This window comes from Artemia franciscana, chromosome 5 (genome assembly GCF_032884065.1).
Source record: "Artemia franciscana chromosome 5, ASM3288406v1, whole genome shotgun sequence".
Classification (NCBI taxonomy): domain Eukaryota; kingdom Metazoa; phylum Arthropoda; class Branchiopoda; order Anostraca; family Artemiidae; genus Artemia; species Artemia franciscana.
In genome coordinates, this window is record NC_088867.1 from 22,867,527 (window position 1) to 22,884,192 (window position 16,666).

Sequence of the window (16,666 nt, forward strand, 5' to 3'; positions counted from 1 at the left end):
GCCTATATGCCCTCAAATTTTTTTGGTCACTTAAAAAGAGCACTAGAACTTTTCATTTCCATTAGAATTAACCCTCTCGCAACATTCTAGGACAACTGGGTCGATACGATCACCCCTGGGAAAAAAACAAACAAACTAACAAATAAACACGCATCCATGATCTGCCTAATTCCAAATATCTTTGGCTCTGGATTCATAGCCCAAATGAGGTGGGGCAGGATGTGCTTTAAACCCTTATAGAGATAACGTACCTAGGAGATTGCTGAAAGTTAACCAATACTTTCTCTGCTTCTGTTCTCTGTGATGGATTGGCTGGTTCGTAAAATTGCTTGCATAGCAATTCCAACTTCTGAATGTCCTATAATACAATCAAAATAAGTACCTTTTTGATGTCCTATTTTTCCAAGAAGAAAAAAAGACATGAGTATGTTATGAGAAGTTATAGCCATCTTATAGAGATAATAGCATCTGTAAATTTAACTTACAAAGTCTAAATTTAAAAGGGAAAAATTCTATCTGTAACCATTAATCTTAAGTTATCACATCAATTAAACACAATGGTTGGGTAGCCTAATGTAGACCATGCATGTTAAAGACTTACTTGTTTGAATAGATCAGATGCTGTAAAGAAAAAAGGAGAAGAAGGAATAAATAAAGTTAAGCATAATGTTTATTACTTATGAAAAACATATCAGGACAGCCAAACAGAGAACAAATTGATTTTTATAGCATTGTGTTTGACAACCTTAGACTTGATTACTTCTCTATTAGTTCATTCCATAGCTTCTGGTGTCAGGCTATTCTAATCTTCAGCAACCTTAAAAACAAATGAATGATTGCCAATTTTCTCTTTTGCTTTAATTCGAAATATTTTAAATAGATGTTGTTATGTTGAAGGTTAATGTCTAAAATTGAAAAAATAATCTGAAAAAAATATGATCAATCACCTGAGAAACTCCATATACCCATAATTATATTGGTGCATCTCTAGCAATATTGAAAGAAGGGATTTGGAGCCTGGAGACCCTTTGTAAACATGGAGAATTAGGACAATAGGACAATAAAACAAAGTGAAAATTTATACTCAAATGAAGTTAAACAAGAGATTTTAAAGCGTAAGTAAACATAAATATTACATTGACAAAAACATCTTATCAGAGGCAAAAGAAAAAAATTTGCATTTTCCATAGCTTCGGAAACATGTTTCTCAAATTTTGAGCAGAAATTAAAACAGATACCCAAATCCTGAACTGTCTCCTTTGAAGATATCTCTATACCAAAAACAGAATAGACATAATCAGGTAATGAAACACGTCCAAAAAAAGAAGTATACATTTGGATGAATTTACAAACATAGAATTGAGATTGCACTGCTTTTGATATAATATCATTTTCCTGTATTCTTGTGCATGAAAGACAGGCTTTTTCCTTAAAAGGACCTAAATTGAGAAAAACTGTGCGTTCTGAAAAAAACACTCCGCTATTAACACACATTTATTTTACTTAACTTTCACAGGAAGCAACAGCTCCACCCTCCCTTCTCCCTCTAATCAAAAGCATAGGTTTGTAACAAACGACTAACGAGTGGCAATAAATTTTACTCATTAATTGATTTTATCAGCTAAAATATAATTGAAGATCATGGAAAAACTGGCCATTGGGGGCGAAGTTTCTCTCCTCATATATGATACTACTTAGGCAGGACAGTAGTTCAGCAGAGGTAGAGTGAAGGGGCTTCTATGTTTTTTTGCTTTTTTTCTCGGGCCACTTTTAATGGAAGGGGTAATTGCAGAACTTCAGGGGGGACTCGCTCTGCTGAAAATTCAAAGTTCTAGTGACTTTTTTAACAGTTAAAATTTATTATGAGGCAATCAGTCCTCTTTTTCAAAAAAAAGAATCCCCCTTTTTCAAAGAATCCCCGCTTTTTCAAAAAAGATGTTAAAATTCTTCAAGATGTCCAGAGAAGAGCCACTAAGATGGTGAGTGGACTGCATGAACTCCCTTACCCTACAAGGCTATGCAAGCTGAAACTCCCAACTCTGGTTTATAGAAGAAGACGGGGTGATGCCATTCTGGTTCATAAACTTAATAGTTCAAAGGCAGTTCCTGGTCTTCTTCCTCTGGCGTCTCAGAATTCTTGTACAAGGGGACATAACTTGAAGTTACCCAGGCCTTTCTCCTCAAAGGGGCAACGCGCCCATTTTCTTACCAACCGTGTTGCCAACCTCAGGAACAAATTACTGCCAGATACCATTGATGCCCAAGCCACAGACAGCTTTAAGAACCATCTTGACAACGAATGGTCAAAAGAAAGAATGGAAGTATAACTGGGAAGCACTCGAATCAGCAACATCAAACCACTAGTCAAGTGTATATATTCAACTATGTGTCATGTGTTATAAACTCTGGAGTTTCTACAAGGAAAAACCTTATATTGCTCCAAGCTGCAATTTAAGGTAATTTTAAGGTAAATCAAGACACATGTGCATCCAGATTGTTAAAGGGACGTCTCTGCAAATTCTCAGCAATGACACTTGGCATTGTACATTGGCAATCCTTTAAATATACCTTTTATAGTGAAAGAGGGCACATGTGCAATGTTTCAGAAATGGCTAAGGATATTAAGATGAAACTTGCAGGGAATTCTGAAGGTGATATGAACTGAAGGCAATACAAATTCTGCAAGTTCCCCACTGTTTACAGATAAGTATTATAATGGAATGGTGGGCAGGTCTCCAGCCTTTTGGATACTATTCTTTGGAACAAAAAAAATCATACACTTTGTTTGGAGCATCGGAGGAAATTTTATGGTCCCAGTAATAGGACAAGAACTTTTTATTGCTAATTAGTTGTATTTCAAGCAAGCTCTTACAGATTATTTACTGTGCCAAGATTCCCAGGGTTTCCAAAGAGTATACTACAACCACAACAAACATAGATATATCCAAAACTTCAACTCTAAATTTTCAGAGATTGCTCTTTGGGACAAGAAAACATGTATTTTGCTGGAAGTGCAGAGGAGGAGATTTAGGGTGCTGGAAATTGGACATAAACCTTTTATTGCTGATTATTTGGATTACTGATTACTCTCTTATATAGGGCTTGTGATATATAAGGCTTATGAATGGCTTGTGGGATCAAGTGGAAACTTGGAGCAAATATTGAGAGGAGGGGGCAAATTGAACTTGTTTTTTACTTGGGGGAGAGGTAAATCAAAGACGTTATGTGTATCCATCTCACTTAAATGTCTATGCTATTCTGGGAACAGCTTGGGGATAGAGTTGAAAATTCCAGGTATTGTTGGGCAAAGGAAGGGGAGAGGGAGGAGCAAAGGATATTCAAACTTAGTATAGTAGGAGAAGGAAGGGGTTAAACCAGTTGTCAGCAAAGCACACCTCCAGAGCTGCGTGTGGCTCTTTGGCTCCTTAAGTACAACTCTGGCACAAATATCCATGGAAGGCACAATTACATTTTCGTTAAAAAAAAAAGATTTGGGTAATGAAAAAATTGCATCTTTTTTTATACATTAAATTCTTGAATAAATTGAGAACATGTACAGTAAAAATTACAATTTTTTGCTTCAGTTAAAAGATTTGAACAACAAAAGAGATTTGAAAAGAATTAAGGAGTTATGTCTTCTGAAACCATTAAAGATAGAGCAATTAAAATTTGTTTGAGTACAAACACACAGCATATCAAAGATCTGAAATTGGCTCCAGCTTTATCAATAGCAGTTGGCAAGTCTTGTGACATAAATAATACAGGACAAGTTTCACTTTTTTAGATTTATGTCTCATTCAGGCCCTAAAGAAGAACTTTTAGGATTATTACTACTCAATGATCAGAACTCTGAGAAAATATTACACTTTCACAGAATTTTCTAAAGTTTGGACTAATTCCCTATAAATTTCAGCTTGAAAAAAATAAATAAAAGAAATCACAGATCAGCAAAGTAGTTGATGAGATAGTTGCTAAGGTAAAAATGTTGGTCTGTATTTACCCTCCCCCCTCCCCCTCCTGTAGGCCAGTGTTTTCTGAGGAGGATATTTTCCACTGGTCATCTTTTTGCAAGGCGGGGGGGATTTTCTGCAGGGTGGGGTGAACATCTAGAACCAGTAAAAACATCCACACAAAGAAACACTGTATATAGAATCTGACAATGAAGATGAATTGGTCATGTATTATGAAATTGTTAATTCTTTGAAAGCTGGTTTTTCTGATGAGGAGGATGTGAATGAAGAAGTATTTAGCTACATCAGTGTTGGTGAGTTTTAACTGTAGTATATAAGAGAGGATTTTGCCCTGGTTATATTTTGAAGAAAACAGAGAATGGTACCAAAGTAAATGTCACTTGTATGGCCAGACTTCAAAAATGGAAGTGGTCAGACTAAGCGGACTCTATCTTTTACCATAGAGAAGATATACTCATAAATTATTATGCCCTGTTACTGCCCCTGGTACTGCTTCCAGGACATCTTTGCATTTCATGTTCACCAACTTCTAGTCAATTTATGGTAAAAGTGTGCTTGATGTCAATTTTTGGATCAAAGAAGCAAATTTCTGCCCTTTTTTGAAAATAAATGAATTGTTTGTGTCATAACCCACTATGTATCATCACATATTTCTGTTGTTGATGAAAGGAAGATTGTTGATGAAAGAGAGATTTTTAATGAAGCATGGCCAAATTTGTATTTTTTATTTTTTTACTAAAGTTAAGAAAAAACCATTGAGTCTAATCTGTCAAAAGAGTATTTCCACAGTGAAGGAATATAGCTTGAAGCAATATTACAATACTGAGTACAAAACCAAATTTGAGTGTCTTGAAGGTGAATCCAAGAAAAGATCATTAACTTGATACTATCACTCAAAAAGTAAGCAAAAAATCTTTAATGTTGTGCAAGACAAAAGCAATTCAGCTGTATGTGCCAGCTAAGTAATAGCAATAATAATAATAATAATAATAGAATAAATGACAAATAGCAAACTAATATCACAGCATGGTTGTCTATTTACTGATAGCAAACTTGTAAAAGAGTGTGTTTTAACTATTGTAGAGGAAGTATACCCAGAACCAGAAAAAAATCAAGAAATCAGTCTCTTGGCTAGAACTTACACCTGCTGCACCACAAACTTGGGTACTAACTTGTGTGAGCAGCTTAAGGATAAAGAACAGTCTTTTACACACTTGTAAAGGACAGCAGTGCATCCATGTTGGATTAAGCATAATTCTTAATATTTGTACAAGGAATTGATGAAAACTCTCATGTATATGAGGAGCTACTTAAAGTATGCAGTCTCAATGGAACTACAAAGGGAAAAGATTTATTTCACCACTTGGAACAAGCTCTTGGTTCAAGAAGCTTGAGCTGGGATAAATTGATCATTCAGGTATGATCATTAGAAGAGTCAACATCAAACTTCTAGAGCCTGGATCTAAATAGCCAAATACATTTCACTGCAATTTTCATCAAGAAGCATTGTGTTCCAAGGTTTTATTGTGGAAAGCAACAATGGATACTGTTATATTTGCTATTTATATTATAAGAAAAAGTGGACTTGCTTATTGTTAGTTTAAAATTTTTTTGGAAAACATGGAAGCTGAATATGGTGATGTGATGTATTACTGTGAAGTAAGATGGCTAAGCCAAGGTGCAATACTTCAATGATTTTTTCATTTAAAAGAGAAACTTATAATTTCATAAAGATAACAGGAAGGGTAACACCCAAAATTCACAACAAGCAGTGGTTGCCAATTTTGGGTTTTTAATTGATTTGACTTCAGAACTGAATCTATTCATACATGTTTACAAGGAAAAAATAAATTGATATGCCAGATGTATTCAAATGCTACAGCATTTGAAATGAAACTAACAATATTTATCAAGCATATCAACAAAAGGAAGCTCAATTATTTTTCCAAATTGTAAGAAAGCAGCAGAAGGGGTATAAATTTTGTTTGGCAAAATAGTAAAATGAACAGTGCATTAATGCAACTTTAAACTGAATTTGAACAACAATTTGCTGACTTCAAAAAGATCTTACATAAAATGGATATTTTCACAATCCGCTTAACAGTGGATATCAATCATGTACCAAGTGATTTGCAAATCAACATGATAGATTTTCTAAGTAATAACACACTTAAAATAGTATTTAAGGAAAAACCTAACTTACTAGATTTCATTGGAGGTTTGCCTTCTGATAACTAAGAGGAGTTAAAAAAATTGGCACAGCAAATGATTATCATGTTTGGTAGTACATATATTTGTGAGCAATATTTTTTAATCCTGTATAATTGGAAAAAAAAACTGTTCTCAGTTATTCTATATACATTAAGATGCAATAATATGCATCTCTGCTACAAAAATGCAAGCTAATATAAAACTACTTGCAAGTGAAATGCAGCAACAAAAATCTCACTGACTGTATTAACTACAATAAATGTTCTAAAACATATATTAAGCATTTCATTTTTAAGCCTAAAATATGTGTACATAAATACTGTAGATATAATCTAATCATTATAGTGTACCTACACTACTACATTAGAGTAATAACATGTGACCTAAGTACAGCCTGAATAATATTCCTGCATAAATTTTTTGTCCTTTTACAACAAAAGGCTGCTGACCCTTGCTCTATGCTAATAAAAGGTTTGAGGATAAAAATGCTAGTAAAAGGATCAATAAAAGGTTTGAGGATCAGGACACTTTCTTTGGTGTTCATTTATGCTGTACCAAACATTTGATCTAGTTCTAAAAGTTTCGTTTTTTAGCATAATATTTACACATGTTCATCAAAGTTAGCCACTTTAAGGGGGGGGGGTATTATTTTGGCTTTGGACCCATATCTGAGAGTTTGAATCACCAAGCTTAACTACTTTCCAAGATAGCAAAATAACTCTTATCTAGACCTTAATCCAATTCAAACTTTTCTTGGAGTTGCTAGTTAGGAATTATAAAATCAGCCTAACTAAGCAAAATAAAGGCCATTATGCTGAAAGTTGCCATGAGAATATGGGTTCTGACCATAAATGGGGTTATTCTAGGAAGTAGGAGGCTAAGTAACGGCTATAATATAACTAAAGGGCAGTTAAAATTACTAAGGTAGAATTTGCATTCGTAAACTCACAAAATCTTCAGCCATAATAGTTTGGATTTTATCAGTTCATATCCAATTTTAAACTTTTTACGTTTTTCCTGTATGAATGAATACTCGAACTGCCATCTAAAATGATTCAATTGATTGATGCTATTTTAGCACTATTAACGGGTCAAGAGAGGGCTGTGATAAGAAAAAAAATAAAGAAAAGGGATGATATCAACTGTTTTTTGGATACCAAATCATCAGCTAAAAGTAAATTATAATTTGTACAACCCTTATGGAATAAGCTTAAAATTGGAATAACTGTGGGAGTCAAATCTTCTCTGCCTTGTGAGAAAGAAGTTAGGGCGAAGCATGAGCCCGATCTTCAAAAAGGTTCAATGAAAAATTTGTTGTATAAATCTTCACCTTACAAGCTTAAACTTATATTTCAACTTATAATCAAAATTATATTGCAGCTTGGAGTCTAACTGTTAAAACTAGAGAACCGTTTGTGGACTAATGAAATGAAGAAGCAGTCATAGAATTATATCTCCTGACAGATAATGCTAAATTTTCGACTCTGCAAATCCACAAATCACCCCAAGTTATTCATATAATCGGTGATAATGTGCCTGTTGCTAGCTTCCCCAGTTCAAATTCAAAGAGTTTTCAGCATTAAACTCATTGATGCTCTAATCAATTGGTCCCTGTCACATGAATTAGAAGCTATTATTTATAGGTTGATGATATCAATCCCGAGAAGACGCCATTATTACTAGCAGAAGGTTGATTGCTGTCAACCGGCAGTTTTTTTTTCTAGGAATATTGCCAGAAGCTTTCAATAATCAGTGGAGTTTTTCCTGTAATGTCTAAGAGATTAATGAACATCATACTGATCCACAGACCTCATAAACATAAGAAGAAGAAGTTAAACCTAAGATCAAACGTTGGGAATTGTTTCAAATCCAGGGAGTTTTAAGGATTAAACCTGGAGTCGAACGATGCGTATTGTATATAATCAATGTATTGCTTTAAAACTAATGAAAAACAGGAATTCAGTTGTAGTGATAATTGTGACAAAGCCTATGTTTAATTGTCATATTTAGCGCATAGACTCTCCCTTGCGCTACTTCTAGCCTTACATTTCTAAAAAAAATGACAAGAGAGAGAGAGAGAACATAAAAACATAATTTATTTACTAAATAAGGAGTTGGTTTTATACATGTTATAATATGAAAAAAACTTCGTTTTCTTAAAGAGTTAAAGAGGCTGCGTCCCAAAGTCGAACCTTAAAACGTACAGGAATTAGAAGAGGCAGTTGGGGGGCTGCCGCCCCCCAAACCCCCAGCTTTTAAAGACTCTTTTGTACAGGTTTTTTGTTTTTTTGCTAACCCCCCGCTCTTGGCTTCGGAAAGGCCCTCTTTTAATTAACAAAAATTGAAATGAATGAATAATGGAATAACTTCGAAAAATGTTAAACACAAGAGGACAGGAGAACCATTGCGCCGAAACTAGTAATTAGTAACAATGAAGTCCCCCCACAAAAAAAACCTGTACAAAAGAGTCTTTAAAAGCTGGGGGTTTGCTAAACTGCCTCTTCTAATTCCTGTACGTTTTAAGGTTCGACTTTGGGACGCAGCCTCTTTAACTCTTTAAGAAAACGAAGTTTTTTTCATATTATTTCTGTACGTTTTTCTACAATCCATGGTGGATGTAATTTAATAATTCCTGTACTCCTCGTACAGGAATTAGGAGAGGAACTTGGGTGGCTGCCGCCCCCCCCCCGCTTTTAAATCATTGTATAAAATAGAAAAAAAAATAGATAGAATGACCGAAATGTTTCTTTTGCTCATAAGAAGCTAATATTCTGTTATCTCTCAAATGATAAGCTGTCCAGGTGTTATCAAAATTTTTTTGATGTTGTGAAAAAAAACCGCCCGTAAGGGACTTGAACCCTTGACCCGAGGTTTAAGAGTCCTACGCTCTACCGACTGAGCTAAACACTTGCATGTGTGTAAATATAACTTCTCAACAACTTTTAAAAATTTCAAATTAACATGGGCTCTTATGGAGAGAAATCCGTTAATTAAGTATCTAATGCGTGGTTTCTGGAAAACAGGGAAGGAGTTATCAGATCGAGCTGAAATTTCGCGGATAAGCTCCTGGGCCGTAGGGGACCTTAACTTGTGAATTTCAGCCCGATCGGACAACGTTAAAAGGGGGGGGGGGGTGGAGGGTTGAAATTTTCGGGGGGTTAATATTTTCCTACGAAACTTTCCAGGAAAATTACTCGGAGAATTCCGCATCGAATGAGTCTTCGTACACCCAGATCCGATGTCGGATGTGACCTGTAGGCGTCTAGGGAAAAAAAAAGTAAATGAATTTTAAGTGGCTATGCGTGGTTTCTGGAAAACAGGGAAGGAGTTATCGGATCGAGCTGAAATTTCGCAGATAAGCTCCTGGACCCTAGGGGACCTTAACTTGTGAATTTCAGCCCGATCGGACAACGTTAAAGGGGGGCTGGGGTTGACGAGTCGAAACTTTCGGCCAGATTTTCCCCATGAAGGAAAAGTTGGAGGGGGATGAAATTTTGCAGGTTTCTTAGTTGGAGCTCGGGCTACGAAATGCATCCCTCCCCATCCCTCTGCGACCACTGGAACCGAAGATCGCTTAACATTGTCGTGTGTCGCCTCTTTATAGAGGCACGAGTGTGCCTCCTTGATCAAAAGGGTATATTGGCAATATCGTAGAAACAGCTGATATATTAAGTTGAAACTTCCAGGGCTTGATGATGGGGTGTTGAACTGACCAAAAGGTAACATGGTACTACTGCTATTAGATGTACAGCTGCTGCTGTTAGTAGCCTTTTCCTACAACTAGAAATAATACTCCTACTACTATTACTGTCACTACTGCTACACCTAAGGCTAAGGGTATAAAGGTGAAAATTTCAGGGGATATTCAGGGAGGAGTTTAAACTGAATCAAACACACTATGTGCATGCAGGTTCTCAAAACTGCGTATAAGCAATTTTTTAGGAACGGCTTGCAGTATGAAGTTAAAACATATAGGCCTAGTTGTTCAAGATAATGAACTAATCGAGAGGCAAAGATTTGCATGCTACTACTACTGGTTCTACTGCTACCACTACCACAACTATTGATACTTCTGATATTGCTACTATCATTATAGCTTCTACCTATAGTACTGCAACCAAATCTAAGGGTATTAAGCTGAAAATTTGAAAGAATGTTGAGACAGTATTGAACTAAATCAGAATATACTATATGCATGCAGGCTGTCAAAGGGATGTAACAGCAATGGCACAGGATATGTTTGCGGCAATAAGTTGAATTATTCCGCCTGTTTTAAGGAGGATTTTGAAAAAAATATAAGGTGCTATGTGCATAGTTTTACTAATGCTACTACTACGGCTACTGTAGCTATTGGTACTATTGAACCTAAGGGTATTAAGGTAGTGCTTTCAGGGAATGATTAGGGGTATGTTGAACTTGATCAAAACCTACAATGAAGATGCAGATTGTCAAAAGGGTGTACTAGCAATATTTCAGAAAGTGTTTAGATTATTAAATTGAAACGTTCAGGTCCATTTTAAACTAACCAAAAGCTAGGATGAAGTGAAGTAATCCTGAACCCTTATCTAATTTTTTCAGCTTAATTTGGCCCTGAAATTATTTAGGAGTAAACAAATAAAAACTATTTGATGTTGCTTTTAATCATACTAGTAATATTCTTCACAATCTAGAAAGCTCGCAATCTCTGTTGTTTCTGTTAGTTACGGCATCAAAGCAACCTATCTCAAGAAGATCGAACTTACCCCAGGTTTTGGGTAAATCCGAAACCCCCAGGTAAATCCAATGCATGCAGAGATACAAATTATTTCAAGGAGGCACACTCGTGCCTCTATAAAGGGGCGAACCACGACAATGTTAAGCGATCTTCGGTTCCAGTGGTCGCAGAGGGATGGGGAGGGATGCATTTCGTAGCCCGAGCTCCAACTAAGAAACCTGCCAAATTTCATCCCCCTCCAGCTTTTCCTTCATGGGGAAAATCTGGCCGAAAGTTTCGACCCGTCAACCCCAGCCCCCTTTTAACGTTGTTCGATTGGGCTGAAATTCACAAGTTAAGGTCCCCTAGGACCCAGGAGCTTATCCGCGAAATTTCAGCTCGATAACTCCGATAACTCCTTCCCTGTTTTCCAGAAACCACGCATAGCCACTTAAAGTTCATTTTCTTTTTTTTCCTCGACGCCTACAGGTCACAGCCGACATCGGATCTGGGTGTACGAAGACTCATTCGATGCGGAATTCTCCGAGTAAGTGCCCTTGAAAGTTTCGTAGGAAAATCTTAACCCCCCGAAAGTTTCGACCCCCCAACTCCATCCCACCCCTTTAACGTTGTCTGATCGGGCTGAAATTCACAAGTTAAGGTCCCCTACGGCCCAGGAACTAATCCGCGAAATTTCAGCTCGATTCGATAACTTCTTCCCTGTTTTCCAGAAACCACGCATTAGCTACTTAATTAACCCATTTCTCCATAAGAGCCCATGTTAATTTGAAATTTTCAAAAGTTATTTAAAAGTTATATTTACACACACGCAAGTGGTTAGCCCAGTCGGTAGAGCGTGGGACTTTAAATCCTCGGGTCAAGGGTTTAAGTCTCTTACGGGCGGTTTTTTTTCACAAGATCAAAATAAAAGTGTATAATTTTGATAACACCTGGACGGCTTATCATTTGAGAGATAACAGAATATTAGCTTCTTATGAGCAAAAGAAACATTTCGGTCATTCTATCTATTTTTTTTCTATTTTATACATTGATTTAAAAGCGAGGGGGGGGGGGGTCGGGGGGTGGCAGCCACCCAACTTCCTCTCCTAATTCCTGTACGAGGAGTACAGGAATTATTAAATTACATCCACCATGGATTGTAGAAAAACGTACAGAATTAATATGAAAAAAAATTAAACCTGTACAAAAATCTTTAAAAGCGGGGGGTTTGCCTCTCCTAATAGTCTTCTTATAGTCCTAATAGTCTAATAGTCCCATGTTAATTTTTGAAATTCTTAAAAGTTACGAATATCAACATTCAAGTACATCAAAATAATGAGCTCGGCCCGGCGAGAATGACTGCAAGCATCATAAAAATCCAGCTCCATTCCAGAAATTAAATTATGTAATTGGAAATTCTCCTTGATTGGAAATGTTTTCCAAACAGAACGCAGACGCCATCTAGCATATCAGAAATGAACGTCCTAGACGCCATCTGTCCTTTTTTGAGAGAAAATTCACAATTTATCTGGATAGAATTGTATCAGCTGAACTTGGGCCAAGTTAGGAGAGAGAGATCTGATGATATTAAAAACAATATAGCTGAGGAGAGAAGGAAAAATCCATATAAAAATCAACCCGTGTGTAGCAGTTTAATTTTGAAATAGAATATAACAGTTCGAAATTTTAGCAGATCTCGACAACGATGAAATAATCGATGAAAGTGCAAAAGTTTCATCTGTTCCTAGTGTGACTATTGTGCAAAGTTCTGAACAAGTCGTTGTGAAACCTTTTATACAAAAACGACCTCAGCCATTCACTCGTCTTCAACGCCCAAGTTTGCCAAGAAGAATCAATGACTCACCTCTTCGTCAAAGACAGCACCAACCCACTCCAGATCCACTCCTAAGTGAAAGTGATTCTGACTATTATGATGAAAGTGATGATGAAGTTGTTGACAATTTTAAAGAAAATAAGTTAGAAAAAGTCAAGATTGGGAATGGACGTGTAAGATGCTTCGATGTGGGCAATTTCCCCCATTCTGGTAGCTGTAAAAAATTTATAAATTGTGCACGAGTTGACTCTGGAGCTGTAAGATAAATGTCCAAAAGAACTGACTTTTGACCCTGTTGGGGGACTTTGCAACTGGGGCAATCCTCAGCGATGTCCGAAATAAGTGTGATATAAATATGCTTTAAGTATATATTTAATAGCCTTTAAGTGCTCATTGCCAATTTTTAGGTGAATTTTCAAATGTTGTGAAGAAGTTTAAGTTTTTCTCGATTTAATGAACCGTGGATATTTACTTATTTTATATAAATAGTTGCTAAATAAGATAAATAATATATAATTTACTATAATCACCTAAAGATGTTTCCTATATGAGAAGGCATTTTTAGAATAAATTCTTTATTATAGGCTTTTGGACGTAGCGATCAAAATAAAAGTGTATAATTTTGATAACACCTGGACTGCCTATCATTTGAGAGATAACAGAATATTAGCTTCTTATGAGTAAAAGAAACATTTCGGTCATTCTATCTATTTTTTTCTATTTTATACAATGATTTAAAAGCGGGGGGGGGGGGGGTTGGGGGGCGGCAACCACCCAACTTCCTCTCCTAATTCTTGTACGAGGAGTACAGGAATTATTAAATTACATTCACCATGGATTGTAGAAAAACGTACAGAAATAATATGAAAAAAACTTCGTTTTCTTAAAGAGTTAAAGAGGCTGCGTCCCAAAGTCGAACCTTAAAACGTACAGGAATTTGGAGAGACAGTTGGGGGACTGCCGCCCCCCAAACCCCCCACTTTTAAAGCCTCTTGTGTACAGGTTTTTTTATTGTTGGGGGACTTCATTGTTACTAATTACTAGTTTCGGCGCAATGGTTCTCCTGTCCTCTTGTGTTTAACATTTTTCGAAGTTATTCCATTATTCATTCATTTCAATTTTTGTTAATTAAAAGAGGGCCTTTCCGAAGCCAAGAGCGGGGGGTTAGGGGGGTGGCAGCTCCCCACAACAAAAAACCTGTACAAAAGAGTCTTTAAAAGCGGGGGATTTGGGGGGCGGCAGCCCCCAACTGCCTCTCCTAATTCCTGTACGTTTTAAGGTTCAACTTTGGGACGCAGCCTCTTTAACTCTTTGAGAAAAACGAAGTTTTTTCCATATTATCACATTAAGACATGACAGAGGATCCCTCTATAAACGGAAATACCATAAAAACCCAAAACTTGTAAAATTCTGTATGTGCTATAGCAGAATGTCTTTTTTTGCTTACCATGGGGTAATTTTGGCATATTTTTATGTACAGATTGATAATTTAATTCATATTTTGTTTTTCAAAAGAAGAAACAAAGTAAATCAGAATATAATATAGAATACATGTTAATATTTCAATATCGAAAAAGAAAAAAATTACGACAGAATTAAAGTGATAACGCAAAATAAGTCATTTATCGGAAGAACAAAAGAAACATATTAAAAAAACTAGCATAACTAAGTAAAGAAGAAAATAAAATGATCAAATTCATGATTGGTAAATAATCCATTGCTTTGCTTAACCCTCAGTCCCATTCCCAAAGGAAAAAACAAATCAGCTATTATAAATTTTCTGTAGAAATTTTTTGAACTTTGTGAAGTAATAGAAAAATAAAACATCCTCATACCTTGTGATAGCGTGGTGGATAAACGCTGATCTCATGATCGACAGGTCAGCGGTTCAATCCCCCGTGTCGCAAGGATGTCATATTATATATCCGTACTGCCTAATTTTTTTTCCCTTCTGTCTGAGTCACTTTGAATTTAAAAGAATTTATAATAATGAGAGAAAATAGGTATAATACTTTTTAAAAAAGCAGGGGACAAGAAAATAAAAACTAATTTCAAATAATAAAAATATAATAAAACGATAAGGAAGGTCAGTGCACTGAAGGCCAATATGGCACTTGGTATACCAAGTGATATATAGCTATCGCAATTTCTGTCGGTGTGTCGGTCGGTCTGTCAGTCCCGGTTTTGCTAGCTTAAGCACTTCCAGAAAAGCTAGGACGGTGAAATTTGGCATGCGTATCAGGGACCAGACCAGATTCTAACTTTTTTTTGTAATTTCGACGTTCTTTACTTCACATATGATTTTTTATTGATTTCTTTTTCTTGTTTTAATATACACAATAAACTTTACAAGAAAAAATCTTTTTAACTAGGTCGATCAAACTAAAGATGTCGGCATGATTTTTTGTTAAAAAAAAAATGACATAATGTCATCCTTTCGTGTTAATTAAATAAAAAAAACTAATTTTTTTTAGATGAAAGTAAGGAGCGAAATTAAAACTTAAAACGAACAGAAATTACTCCGTATATGAAATGGGTTGTCCCCTCCGCAATCCCTCGCTCATTACGCTAAAGCTTTTAATTGTTTTAAAAAGCAGAATTGTGGCAAAGAGTCAAACTTTGGCGTAAAGAGCGAGGGATTGCGGAGGAGAGAACCCATTTCATACACGGAGTAATTTCTGTTCGTTCTAAGTTTTAATGTCGCTCCTTACTTTCAGCTAAAAAAATTAGTTTTTTTTATTTAATATCAATTCAAAAACGAATGTATTCAAGCCGAAGTAGCTCAGTTGGTAAAGCGTTATGTTCCAGGTTCTAGGTCCAAGAGGTTCCAGGTTCGAACCTTGGCTTTAGCATTAATACAAAAGAAGAAAAAAACTAAAAAATGTAAAAACTACAAAAAAAATTAAAAAATGTAAAAAACTAAAAACTAAAAAAGAAAAAAAAAACTAAAAAAAAAATAAAAAAAAGGTAAAACTACAGAAATAAAAGGAAAAAAAACTAAACACTAAAAAAACTAAAAACTGAAAAAGAAAAAAGACTAAAAAAATGAAAAGCTGAAAAATGAAGGAAAACCTGACAATCTATTTATATGTACAGACAATGGGACAGCGAAGAATCTTGTATATTCGTAAGTTTTACGTAGTTAAAAACATGGGAGGGCTTGGGGGGGGCGCGAAACATCCCCACCAACTAGGTGTTGGGGTGGCGCGAAGCGCCACGCCAACAGCTAGTCTATATATAAGAATAAGTTGTATATATGCATGTTTGTTTGTTTGTGGGTTGGCATTTCACGTCATTATAAGTATATAAGGATTTGTATATGACGTCATTATAAGATGACATTACAGACCGGCAAATCGGGACACCAATGACGACCGGGACACAGGGAATATAAATGACGACCGGGACATGCAAAGAATAATTACAGACCGGGACACAAATGACGAAAGAGACAAAGGGAATATAAATGACGACCAAGACACAGGGACACAACTATAACGGGGACGCCAGGGGCACAGGGGGATATATAAATGACGACGGGGACAAAGGGAATGATCGATTAGCAATCACAATCAAAAAAGCTCAAGGGCAATCGTTAGAAAAATGCGGTATAGATCTGAGTACGGATTGTTTTCCCATGGACAATTATTATGTTGCATGTTCAAGAGTTGGTAAACCTGACAATCTATTTATATGGACAGACAATGTGACAGCAAAGAATGTTGTATATTCTCAAGTTTTACGTAGTTAAATATATATATATATATATATATATATATATATATATATATATATATATATATATATATATATATATATATATATATATATATATATATATATATATATATATATATATATATACTAACTGCTGGGGTGGCGCTTCACGCCACCCCAACACCTAGTCGGTGGGGGCCCTTCACGCCCCCCAAGCCCCCCCGTGCGTGTAAGTCGTTG

General features: G+C 35.9%; 1 protein-coding gene across 1 annotated transcript in view; it reads right to left on the minus strand.

The window, feature by feature from the left end:
• The window catches only part of LOC136027124 (exportin-7-like), a gene marked incomplete in the record, with an annotated part of 197,101 nt that extends 189,862 nt beyond the window's left edge, over positions 1 to 7,239 (minus strand). The window contains 2 exon segments of the mRNA XM_065704079.1: positions 252 to 358; positions 7,132 to 7,239. Coding sequence (XP_065560151.1) covers positions 252 to 358; positions 7,132 to 7,146 — 122 coding nt within the window.
• Between the last annotated feature and the right edge of the window lie 9,427 nt (positions 7,240 to 16,666).